At 42.6% G+C, this 12,407-nt stretch overlaps 2 protein-coding genes across 3 annotated transcripts; both read right to left on the bottom strand.

Moving 5' to 3' along the window:
• Positions 1-901: 901 nt before the first annotated feature.
• Positions 902-3,619, bottom strand: rpsa (ribosomal protein SA). Its single transcript, XM_083977679.1, has 8 exons — positions 3,547-3,619; positions 2,753-2,923; positions 2,533-2,651; positions 1,972-2,217; positions 1,543-1,671; positions 1,288-1,450; positions 1,136-1,180; positions 902-1,046 (listed from the first exon to the last, which is right to left on the bottom strand). Exons 2-8 carry the CDS (start codon positions 2,883-2,885, stop codon positions 952-954), a joined length of 930 nt encoding a protein of 309 aa, XP_083833805.1. The 5' UTR covers positions 2,886-2,923; positions 3,547-3,619; the 3' UTR covers positions 902-951.
• Positions 3,620-5,135: 1,516 nt separating this feature from the next.
• slc25a38a (solute carrier family 25 member 38a) lies at positions 5,136-10,043 on the bottom strand. 2 transcript variants are annotated; one of them, XM_083977605.1, is made up of 8 exons: positions 9,784-10,043; positions 8,997-9,065; positions 8,171-8,295; positions 7,874-7,958; positions 7,272-7,451; positions 6,762-6,930; positions 6,193-6,353; positions 5,136-6,004 (listed from the first exon to the last, which is right to left on the bottom strand). In XM_083977605.1, exons 2-8 carry the CDS (start codon positions 9,009-9,011, stop codon positions 5,882-5,884), a joined length of 858 nt encoding a protein of 285 aa, XP_083833731.1. In that variant the 5' UTR covers positions 9,012-9,065; positions 9,784-10,043; the 3' UTR covers positions 5,136-5,881. The 2 variants fall into 2 exon arrangements, with proteins under 2 accessions (XP_083833731.1, XP_083833732.1); XM_083977606.1 differs by having other exon boundaries at positions 9,931-10,007.
• Between the last annotated feature and the right edge of the window lie 2,364 nt (positions 10,044-12,407).

Raw genomic sequence — 12,407 nt, 5'->3', positions numbered from 1 at the left:
CAACTAGCCAAGAAGTCTTTGTGTAATAGATGTTTTGAATTTACTTTCTACAAAGGAAAAAACTTTATTATAAAAAGAGGCAATGTTTCGGTCCACAGTACCTTTTTCAAGCAGAGATTTCTCTGCAACTCTGAAAACAAGTTACACTCAAGATCTCAGGTTGATTCTGATTTATTTGATTCTTTACAAAATGAATAAATTTAATCTGTGGCTCAGGTCACTATCAAACCCCAGTCATGGGACAGCCGTCCTCATGGTGTTAGCGAAAACCCGGCCCAATTTCTCTTGCACACTTCCGACACCTGAACACCGACAATCAGTGCCCGGTTTTAACAGAGTGCATTATCATCTTTGGTTCAGACAAGATTGTGTTTTTACTGTGTGTAACATTACCCGTCTCCAACTCTCCCCTAGTGAAAAATAATCCATACATCTCACACCGGATTAGATTTTTTTTTTTTTTTTTTTTTTAAGTAGTGCAACGCACAACAATCACTGTGCATTGTTTACTTGTCTCTAGTATTGCCACTGCAACGACATGCACATTACCCTCAGTTTGGAACAGTACGACTCCCTACCATCACTTCAGCCATAACTGTGCTAGCATTACATGTACCTAAACTACAATTTTAGAGGCCTACATAACATTTGAGCTCAGATCACAGTGTGACATTAGTTACCGAGGTCATACCTCTGTACTGTCCAATATGGAATGTCAGCCTGCTTACCTGTGCTAAACTGACTTATTTACCCTTTGAGTAAAATGCCAACATGCGATATCCACTATATTCAGTTAGTATTCAATATTGTCAGACGCTGCACTGGCTTTCACACACACGCTGCATTTGATGTCAAGTTGGAGGAAGCAACAGGGACCAAATAAAGCAAATTAAGCAACTCATTAACAGTCGAAGTGTAAAAAAACACTTTATTGTTGCCAGACTTGATGATTTAAGACCAGTCAGAAGTGGTGCCACCCCAGTCAGAAGCCTGGGCAGTAGGGGCAGTGGACCAGTCCTCGGTGGCGGGCTGAGTGCTCCAGTCCTCTGTAGGAGGAGAAGAGCATTAAGAATTGAGCATTGCAATAATACACCATCACACATTTCATATACATTCACTAGAATATACTACTCACCTGTCTTGACAGGTGCTGCTGCTGCTGCGGCGGCTGCGGTTGTGGCTATTAAAAAAAAAAAAAAAAAGAGAAAAGTAGAGTAGTTCAGTGTCAGAAGCAAACCAAATGCAGCTATACAAAGCTCAATCGATAAGAAAAACTAGTCATCCTACCAGCTGGGAACTGCTGGATGGGCACAGAGGGCACAGCAACGCCCTCGGACCAGTCAGCGACCTCAGGCTGAGTGAACTCGGCTGCGGGGGCGCTCCATTCACCCTGGAACTCCTCCTTTCCTCCAACAGCCTTCTCAGCAGCGGCCATCTCCTCCTTCTCAATCTGTAGTGAAAACATGAGCATTCAATATGGGAGCCCCCCCCAACCAACACATACAACTGCATGTGTGACAATGCACGCGTCAGTGGTCTTACCTCCTCAGGGTCCCTGTAGAAGTACAGATCGGGCATGACCTCCCATGGGTGCTCCCTGGAGATGGTTCCCCTCATCCTGAGGACCTCCCTGGCCAGCATCCACCACATCAGACCCACAGAGTGGTGACCCTGCAAAACGGATACAGATCAGAAACTGAGTAAATAGCCCACCAGATGTCACTGTATTACAATATAGTTTCACATTCACAAAGGCATAACTATTAAAAATCAACTGCTGTAGCAGGACCTCTACCTGTCCCCCCCTGTGTGGTTCAGAGAGAGAAGGTGAGAGGCCATGCATACGATCTAGCACACGTCCTACACCCCGCACAGCACAGACAGGACCGCGCCGGGCTCTAACGGTGTGCAAAACAATTAAGCAGGAAGTAGATCGGTCAACCTATAATATTTTCTTCAGTCGGTCCCCACCTTGTTGTTGCAGGGGATGGCGATGTCCACGTATCTCAGTGGGGAGTCGGTGTTGCACAGGGCAATGGTGGGGATGTTGACGTAGGAAGCCTCAGTCAGTGGCTGATGGTCAGCGCGAGGGTCTGTCACAATCAGGAGACGGGGCTCCCTGAAAGCTGCCTGGATCTGATTGGTGAATGTACCAGGGGTGAAACGACCGTGGAAGGTGGTGGCACCGGTGGCAGAGGCGAACTTCAGCACAGCTCTCTGGAGCGGACGGAGAGAAAACAAGAAGTTCCACTCAAGATCTCAGGTCGATTGTGATTTTTATTTGATTCTTTACAACATGAATACATTTCATCTGTGGCTCAGGTCACTATCAAACCCCAGTCATGGGACAGGCGTCCTCATGGTGTTAGCGAAAACCCGGCCAAATTTCTTTTGCACACTTCCGACACCTGAACACCGACATCAGTGCCCGGCTTTAACAGAGTGCGTATCATCTTTATGAACCAAGACCCACTGCACAAGCAGCATCTGGTTCAGACAGGACTGTGTTTTGACCCGTGTGTGTAACGTTACCTGTCCAGTGTTCCTGGAGGAGATGACACAGACATCAGCTGGGTTCTCAATGGCAACAATGGCCCTGGCTGCAAGCAGCAGCTTCTCCCAGGTCTTCTTCAGGTTAACAATGTACACACCTGAGGATTTATGGAAGAGCCGACAGCACAGAAATTGAGCTTAGTTCATGATTACTTTGGTTCAACTTATGAGTGATCACACCACTGTCAGGGAGACTCACCGTCGCTTTTTCTTTTGTAGACGTACTGCTCCATCTGGAAGTCCAAGTTGGTGCCTCCCAGATGGGTTGCAGCTGCGAGGAACTTCAGCACATCCTCCTCCTTCATTTGAAGGACATCCAGACCTCCGGACATCGTGACCGCTTTCCCTGCGTTACGAGTAGATGGGAGAGCTGGAGAAAAGATGACAAACAGCATTCAGTACCACAGGAGGTTAATTTCACTGTGATTCCATTCATTTGTAAATGCGAATCTGCATATTCATGAACATACAATAATTTGTTGTAAATACGCCAGATTTAGCTGAGGAGCTCGTTTCCATTTGTACTAAATGTAGTAAAATTACAGTAAGACATTTCTATCCAGATAAACAATATAAGTTGGTGACTACAGGACACTGCACTACAGTCGCCGGCATGTACCAATAAGGTTACCGTGCGGAGTGTAAACTGCATTTAAATGCATATGCGTACATGATGTCAGCCCACTTCATCGTCTATTTACATTTTAGTGAAATGTGTAATTGTATTACTTTTTGAAAGGCTACACCTGCAGAGTCTGATCGGTATTTGCAGTTGGTCGCGAGGGGGAACCGCGAGATGAGCGCGTGTCAGCAGCTAACAGGTTAGCTCTGAGCGTTAGCCTAGACTATACCGTGATAAATACAGATGAAAAAGACACTAAAAGATGGATTTGACGGCTCACACTGTGTGTTTATACATCAGTGTATCGTTACTTTGTGTCCAAGTCGGCATTTTGGGGGTTATTGCTCAAATATAATAGATTAAAAACTCACCACGAAACAACGCCGTATAGAAATCTGACCAAACGGTGAAAAAGAGGGCGCAGGGAGGAAATGACGTAGTATTTATACTGGATTTCCTGGCGTGTGATTGGTTGGTTAATGTGACGTGATGCAGGGTGCAGTTCTGTAGTGAGACCACCAGGTGGGGCTCTCTCCTATGCCTTTCAATGGCAGGAGCAGAGGTAACCAGTGGCCAGACGCCGGTCGGATGGGTATCCCATATTAAGACAATGGAGATGGAAAGACCATATTAAGACAATGCTGAGACGCTGACTTGTCAGTGAAAGACTGACCTGTGTTGCAACTACCCTGTATTTGCCAGAGATAAAGAGTTCCAGGCAAACGGATCACGATATGTACACAATTACACAACAAGTTTAGAAATGATTTCAAAAAACTTAGTTTTATGAACAAAAAGTTGTGCTTGATAGTGTCATTCTGTAAGGACATGACAAGACTTGAAAATGTCTGATGGTGGCAGGAGACCGGGCAGACAAAGGCAGATAAGTAGGTCAACTGGTAATGATGAAGAATGTGTTGATCCAGAAATTGGGCTTGGATGAAAGTCAAGGACATTAGAGGCAATGGATCTTACAAATATGGCTGTAAAGAAGGAGTGGGCCGATGGGTGACATGAGGGAATGGCATGATTCAGGGTTGTTTTGGGGAAAGGAAAAGGGTAAAGAACCCTACACACAGTAAATAAAGAAAAACAGTTTTCAGTACACTCTTTTCAGACTTTGTTTGGTCGGTCGCCTTAAGTACTCTATGGTTAATCTATTAGTTCTTCACTAAGACACGTGGGCATTCTGTATTTTTGTATTCAGCCTTTTGGACTAGGCTGTAAAACACTTGTCAAATCTGATCTTAGATGATTGATTCCTCAGTCAGCATTGGATGTACCAGTGTTTGACAGCATGCTTATAACACAGTACAGACAGAGGTCCACTGTCATATGAGGTTAAAAAGTCAAATTGTTCCAGAGCTTCATTATGCGCAGCTAAACCAATAATGAGGTCTGTGTCATGTATGTTCCTCACATGGTACAGGTTTATATACAAGGAGACAAATACTTTGTGTGTCAAATCAAATAGAAATGAAGAGGAAGAAGCCTTTATAAAGTTTAGTAAACACATTTTCTCCAAGTAACTGGTCTTTGATAAATAATTAACTGCCCCGTTTCAGATGGATCAACCAGAAACAGCTTCATTCCTTCCCCTGACAGGCCTACACTCCTTGTCCTTATTTCCTATTTGATGTTATGTCACCACCCCCCTCCTTCTGCTTATCTGTCCTGCAGCTCTGTGCTGAGTCTTTGGCCTTTATGTGCGTGCGGCCTGCTGGAATATGCTGAGCAATAAGGCTTTCTTATCTCTTGGAAGTGCTTCTGATCGCAGCTGCACCAGTAAGACACCCTACTGGCATAGTCCACTGGAGCTTTTTTTTTTTTCCTTTTTAATTCTTCGTACCATATCTGCATAGAAGTCTTTCAGAGGTCAGCCAGACAGCAGGCAGCTTTCTGTTGAATCATTTACACTAAAAAATGGCTGCACAGAAGAATAACTTCAAAATTCTGTAAATACTGTACAGTGTTTCATTTTATTAAACATCCTTTAAAAGGTAAAATACTTCACAGTGGTTAATACATTTGCATGAACATACACTTCAAAAAAAAAATCTTCAAAAATATCAGAATCATTGCGTTTTAAGGCAGATGAATGTACCGAGTATTTGTACAAAAGAAATAGAAAAATATCATCATATAAATAACATAATGTTATTGGAGAAGCATTTCACAGCCTGTCCGGGTTTTAATCTGTGCCACGACAGGTCTGAGCTCTATCTGGGACACTGTCCTTATCACTGCAGTCTTTCTGAGATAACACAGGCACAGGAATTCCCATCACATTTCAAAAACGAGGAAAATCTCAGTCCAAATACTTATTATGATCAAAAATAACTTGTAGTGCAATATAGAACATCACAGCGTTGCAGCATTGTTTTAAGATACTGTCTTCAAAGATACACGGACAGACAGAGAAAGTTGGATTTCTGAACTTTCTGAACCCAGTAAAACATTTCACTGAGCAAACTCTCCACATCTCCTGTGAAATGTGTGTCAGTCTTAACGCCCTCGTTGCTCCCCACTCAGTGTCTCGCTACAGTCAAATAGTCATTGACAGGTCATTAAAACGTCATTGAAAACCCTCAACGCTTTCACGAGCACTTCCCCACTGAAGCACTTCATTCACTTTCACACGTCTTCACCCAGTGACTTGACTTTAATTTCTTCCTTCTCTCACAACCCCGCTCATCAACGATCCCTTCAGGACTTGAGTCCGATGTGGGCCATCATCTGCTCGTACACCGTCCACGCCATTGCGGCCATCATGGTCCTCCTAAGAGACCGAGGAACGGCCCCTCTGAAGAAACCCTGGAGGCCGTGCTCCTGAGAGAGAGAGGGAGGACAGTGGACAGGAGTCAGATGAAGTCATTAAATGAGCTGTGACTGATAAAACAGTCTGGTGAATTTTTAAATGAAATAAAACACAAAAACATGATGAAGTCCATGTGACAACAAAAGCATCAAACAGTTCTGAGCTGATAAACTAAGTAAAAGAAGAGTGGGGTTTTTACCATATAGATGTATCTGATGGCCTCTGCTGTCCTCAGCTGTGGATTCACTTGGACGTGTGTTTTGACCACATCAGCAGGCTGAGTGACCAAGGAGGCCGACACACCTGCCAGGATCCCACAGCCGAAGTTAGCCAGCGGGGCGGAGGGAGACGTGCTGATTTCTTGAAGGAAGACAGACAGAAATGGATGTAAAGCAGTGTTTTTCAACCTTGGGGTCGGGACCCCATGTAGGGTTGCCTGAAATTCAAATGGGGTCGCCTAAAAAGATATTTTTAACTAATTATTAGTCTTTTTTAATTATGATTAAAAACACCACAGACAATCTTAAACAACTGTATTCTATACTTTCACTTTCTCAAATATAAATTGAGTATTGCAACATAAAAATCTGAGCTGGCGCATCTTGATTGACGGGGTCGCCAGAAATTTGTGATGTCAAAATGGGGACACAAGCCAAAAAAGGTTGGGGACCACTGATGTAAAGACAATAACCTGTTTAGCTTGCGTTAGAATTTCAAATGTACATGTTTGTAAAGCCACTATGTGTCTCTTTCTGAAGTCACGGTTACCTTTTGGCAGCGAGGCCTTGGTCTGGCTGTAGAACATGACGTAGATGCCGGAGAAGGGGACGTCTCTGAGGAGAGTGGCCATGAGGCCGGAGAACAGAGCAGCAGGACCCTCAGTCTGACACACACTGCGCAGAGCCCCCATCACACTCCTGTAACTGTACCTGCCGCACTGACACACAGAGACACACACATTTAAATTAGTCCAGTTAAACTGAATTGTTTTTTGTTCATATTTTAACTGTGGCTAAAGAGGGAAAACTATTCAAATACCATGAAATATTCATTGAACATGAACATGATTTAACTGCAAACAGTCGCTCTATGGTCTGGTTTTTTCACTAACCCCATTATGAGACAATCAGCATTACTAAACTACTAAATTTTAAAAGATAATCACAGAGTCAATCAGTAATAATAAAGATGTCTAAACAATTATCTAGAGGTAACGTAGGTTTGCGTCATAGTGTTGAGGCATTCAGGGTAAAATACCACACGTCTGCCTGTGCTTACTTCAAAGCGCGTCTTGATGACAGTGACCGGCAGCATAAAAACCCCCGCCACTGTCCGGGCCCCGCCTCCCAGCAGCACGGCCCCCAGGGCCCCGGGCCTGCCGTCCTGGAAGAAGTGTTGCTTCAGAGAGTAGTAGGTGCTGAAGTAGAGTCCCACGCCTGGGATGGTCCGAACAAAGGACTGGAAGAACAGATGATGAGGGGATCAGTCAGTCAGAAGAGAGAGGAGGAAATCTGAATCCTAGATTTAGATTGTTTTTGTTTATCTCTTTGTGTAATTTCCCTATGTTAATTTTTCTTTTATGATTATTATTTATATACTATTTGATTGTTCATTTGTACGTTCTGTTTTATTTTTTGTATGACATATTTCATTGTTATCTAGCCTATAGGTGGAGGCATCTAATAAGCTTTGAGTTTTCGCCTCTTCCAGCACTGTAAATTATGATTTGTTTCTTTTACTTGTGTAGGCCTATTTTTAACTGTGCTAAATAAATCTAAACCTATAAATCCTCTGCGACACACAGGTGATTTTAATAAGACAGGAGGACAGAGAAAATGTGTGGTGGTGTGTAGTATAAGACAAGAGAAAGGGGTTCTAACCGGTGAGACTCCTTTCCACAGTCCCAGCAGCTTCTCCGTCCGCACCACGCTCAGGAGCACCGTCACCATCCCCACTCTGGCCGAACTGAGAGAGGAAGATTCAGATAAGTTGTCAGGACGGTGATCAATGATGAACGATGAGCAGAGAGCATTCATGTGGGACCCATGTGATCGGTTTCAGGGTTTAGCCGAGGCAAAACTCTGTCAATAAATCAGTTTTCGGATGTCGCAAAACATGTTGTATAAGCTGGCGATTGTGAGTGACAACTATGTGCATGTATTGAAGTGTTGACTCACCCGGGCTGCACGCCGCTCTGCAGCGTCTGCAGGCGAGTCTTGACCAGGTCGAGAGGCTGGAACAGCAGCGTGGAGCAGGTCCCACTGAGGGAGCCACACATGAAGGCTTTGATAGCAGGATGAGCCTGGGGAGGGGGGGGTTACAGACAGACGAGGGAAGGTTTCACTTATGGCGTGATGACGTGATGCAACCCAGTGTCAAGTGGTGTAACTGGTATTTTTTCATAAAAATCTGACTTTATATAGGAAAATAAATCTAGTGTAGAATAAATGTAATTCACTTTTGCAATGCAACACTATGTTACTTGATAAAAAATTTCATAATTTAGAAAAAAAAGCTGTGTTTTTAGGATATGTATTACCAAAATGCATTAAAATTGAAACACTAAAAAAAAAAAAAATCTATTTCAATTAATTTTTTTCATAAGAAAGTATATGTTTTAGAAGTACACTTAGGATAAAATATCATTCCTTTGTGGTTATATTAGACATTTTCAGTCATTCAGTCTTACTTTTGTTTAAAAAAAAAAAAAAAAAAGAGGTTCAAATGTCATTTCAAATGACATAAAACCAACATGAATACAAAATGTACATTTTAACAAATTCGATGCATGCTTTTAAAACAATGTTTAAAGATATTTCTGAATTGCTCATCTTGCCAACCCTTATTTGCCACTGACCCCAATAAGTCAGGTCAGAGGAGTGGGCTGATAAAGGCGTTATCAGCCCGTCTGACTGATGTCGCCAGGATGCCCTGACCTCAAGTTAAAGTAAGGAAAATTGCAACAAGAGAAAAACGGCCCATTATCATATCTGTAAAACTCACCAGTGACAGCTCCATAGCTCTGCAGGATCTCACTCTCCTTGTCAGTATTTCCTTCTGCTGCTGTGCACTCTGAAATGTTGCAAAAGCAAGTTGAGAAATGAGAGGTGACACACTGGCCTGTCGGTGTTCAGTATTTCTTACAGCTGACAGAGGATGTGCACAGTCCTGCTGCTGACTGCACTCACTCACACACAGCAGGCTTTATATACACACCACCTGAAGGACACCGTGCTGCCTATTTGCGACCACCGGACAAAACACGCAGCTATTCATTAACTAACCAGAGATCACACTGCTACATATTAGGATGGATCTTGTGTTTGTCATCTCGCTGCCTGTGTCTGCACGTGAGCATGAATGTGAACACATGATGAACTAGTGCATTATGTGTGTGTGTGTGTGTGCATGTGTGTAAAAAGCAGCATGCACTGGAGTCAAGACTGCCTTAACTCAGGAGTTTCTGAATAACTTGCAGATGTGGGTTTGAGTCCAACATCTGTACTGTAGTTGATGTAATATGAGTTTTTTTTTAGACAGCTAGCAAACACACAGTGATTACACATAGACCTACATGCATCTAAAGCCTAAAAGAGTCAGCAGACCTATATTAGCTTACCTCTAATAAGCAATAACTCTAATATGACGTGCCAATTCAGAGAGACAGACACCATAAAGATAAAGTGTCCCCTGTTATCTTGACCTGCTCTTACAGGGTTTACTTGAATGTTGCACCAAACTGGCAACCGGTTCAGTGTAGATATCTAATGTGTGTCCCTTGGTAGCTTACCCCCTCCTGCCTCCTGTATTATCCTGCAGTGTGTGAAGACTGATTAACACCAGTCTGAAGTCTTCACATGAACACACGGCGCCAGGAAACACAGGGATGCTTCACGACCTCTCTCTTTTTCGTCCTGCGCACGAGACTATTTTTTACCGCAGTGAAGTTTTTCCTCTCGAGGGAGCGTCGTCAAGCAGGAGAAACGTCTCCGTCACCAGACCCGAGCCTCTCCGGTAACCACAGCCCGGTACAGCAGCACCGTAAAGACTGACTAACCGGGTTTTTTCTCTCTTCTGAAAACTTAAACCGGCCGGTTCCTGTTCAACGACGGGGCCCTGTCGTAAACGGCAGTGAAACCCCGCCCACCGAAGAGACGCGTGTTCCTATTGGCTGCGCAGCGCTCTGAGCGTGACGCAACGATGGGACGGGCCCTATTTAAGCGAGTACGTGACAGGTGACGTCCAGCGACCACACACACCTACCTAGAAATCAGTGCGCACTCAAAAATTGAATATAAAATAAATACTAAACAATACACAAAACTTAACTTCAACCACAAACTGAAAGTATAGTCAGTGTGACCCCCTTTTTATTTATTTTTTAATCTACTTCTTCTCTAACCAAAGGTCATTTTTCAATGTACCATATTCGGTGCTGATTAAACTTCACGGCTTATTATGTAATACCATCAATATTACTTTAGTCACGCATTTACTTCAATAACAGAGAAGTACAAGAAAAGTAGGCTTAAAGTAAGAAGAATCTCGGACTGTAAGTGGTTTGCAAATACAATTTTACATCAATGTCACACCCCCTATATTTTAAGATTGTTTGTTTTGTTTGTAAAACATTAGTACCAGTATTTAAATTGCAACTATAGTGGTCAAACAGTGAGTTAATTGTGCAACAGTCTTCTCTGATTTTAAATAAATTTGAAGAAATTGGAAATATTCAAGTAGCTGTGACTTTTTACCACGGACTGCATTAGAATACTATTTTAAAATCACAACTATTCATCTATTGACAAAAATACTTCTTACAGTTTGTGTTCTTGGTTCTAATATGTCAAGTCATATATACATTTCATCTGTTAAAGGCTGCACTAGAACAGAAACATAACAGAAGGCAAAATAACACCAAAGAGTTCTCACCATGGATGTATTATATTAACGGTTCTCACCCAGATTTTCCCATTCTTGTTTACTATACTTTACTCTATGGTTAAACCGGTTCTGACCTGATTCTGGTCAACTGGCCCCTTCTGGTAAACCCTGACTGCCCTCTGCTGGTGACAAAGCATCATAACAACAAAATGGACCCTTGAAGAGTTAGATTTTTTCTATAAAAACTGACATTACTCCCCCTCCCCACTACTCATCTGAGGTTAAACCTCTGTAGATAAACATCAGTATGAAATAAAGACACAGGTAGTCCACATGTAGCAGTTTAGAAAGCCTCTTTAATTGCAATAATACCAACATTTCACAATGAGAATCAGAGGTGCAGACAGACAAACATTACAAAAGAATTGAGGAGATGCAGTTTTTTTTCCATATTTTTTTGGATTTCCTTTGTTTTTCTTTTAAGTGCGAAAGATGTGATCCTTTTAACTGTGAACCGTTACTCTTTACGTAACTCCTTCCTCTCACTTCCCAGCAGTGTGAGCCAAAAGCCGCCCCTGAGCACAGCCTGTGAGGGGTTTGTATGTCAATACAACTTCGTCTGATACGTCTACTCAGCGCGTGGCCACATATGAAGCCCTACAGGCCAGTCAGAGTATAGTGTACATAGGGTAGACTAACAAAGTACGCTCCTACCTCCTGAATCCGCCTTTGGTTTATGACACCTCAGCTACTCCTCCCTCGACAAGCTGTGCCCTGAGAATACAGTGTGTGCTGTAAGTATTAAACTACCCCACCACCCCATTTCAACTTTACCCTGAACATTAACAAAAACACTGATAGTGATAAAAAAAAAAAAAATCGATGCATGTCCAGAAAAAAAAAAGCCAACATCCCCGCCCAGTAGAATTCAGCTGCATTTAAGGCCTTAGTGTGTGTTGGCAGTCTGTGCGTCTGCTAATCGAGCATGTACACAATCTATTACTTCCAAGCGTCTCCGTCACCGCTTCCATTAAAACACACAAATGCAGTGGTTTATGATGTCTAGGCTAAAGTGTTTTTTTTCCTTGTCAGTGCAAAATTAAGATATTTCAGCACAGTCACAATCAAATGCCTTCAGTATGCATCAATGGGTTTCCAATTGTTACTTCAAATCTGCCTCAAAATTTACTTTCCACATGAAATGTGTGCATCGAATCATTAAGCCCAAAAGCGTAGTCACAAGTGCTAACTGCAGCTAAACTGATAGAATACATTTCAGCATAATAAACCTTCAATATAAACGGAGGCGAGAGCATGAGCAGAATAAACATGAAGCACTTCCTTTCTTAACCATTATAAAAACTTTTGCATAAAATACAATTCTATAGATTGAGATATTACTTTGGTCCCCTTCCAGTAATCGGTCTTCATTTACGTATACTTCTTTCTTTGATTTCTCTTTCTTCAATTAGAAAAATAGATCCTAAATCAGGACTATCAGAGCTGGAATGTTTCCTTATAAAAATATCA

This window comes from Trachurus trachurus (assembly GCF_905171665.1).
Source record: "Trachurus trachurus genome assembly, chromosome: 8".
NCBI classification, from domain to species: domain Eukaryota; kingdom Metazoa; phylum Chordata; class Actinopteri; order Carangiformes; family Carangidae; genus Trachurus; species Trachurus trachurus.
This window is presented reverse-complemented; position numbering and strand designations above follow the sequence as displayed.

What these genes read in the sequence shown, in the direction of transcription:
- rpsa (XM_083977679.1), bottom strand. Translation starts at nt 2,885, where the DNA reads ATGTCCGGAGGTCTGGATGTCCTTCAAATGAAGGAGGAGGATGTGCTG. An exon ending in CTACAAAAGAAAAAGCGACG is followed by an intron (nt 2,652 to 2,752) that starts GTGAGTCTCCCT and finishes ATAAATCCTCAG; the next exon opens with GTGTGTACATTGTTAACCTG. An exon ending in TCTACAGGGACCCTGAGGAG is followed by an intron (nt 1,451 to 1,542) that starts GTAAGACCACTG and finishes TTTTCACTACAG; the next exon opens with ATTGAGAAGGAGGAGATGGC.
- slc25a38a (XM_083977605.1), bottom strand. An exon ending in TCATCAAGACGCGCTTTGAA is followed by an intron (nt 6,931 to 7,271) that starts GTAAGCACAGGC and finishes TCTGTGTGTCAG; the next exon opens with TGCGGCAGGTACAGTTACAG. An exon ending in CCATCAGATACATCTATATG is followed by an intron (nt 6,005 to 6,192) that starts GTAAAAACCCCA and finishes TCTCTCTCTCAG; the next exon opens with GAGCACGGCCTCCAGGGTTT.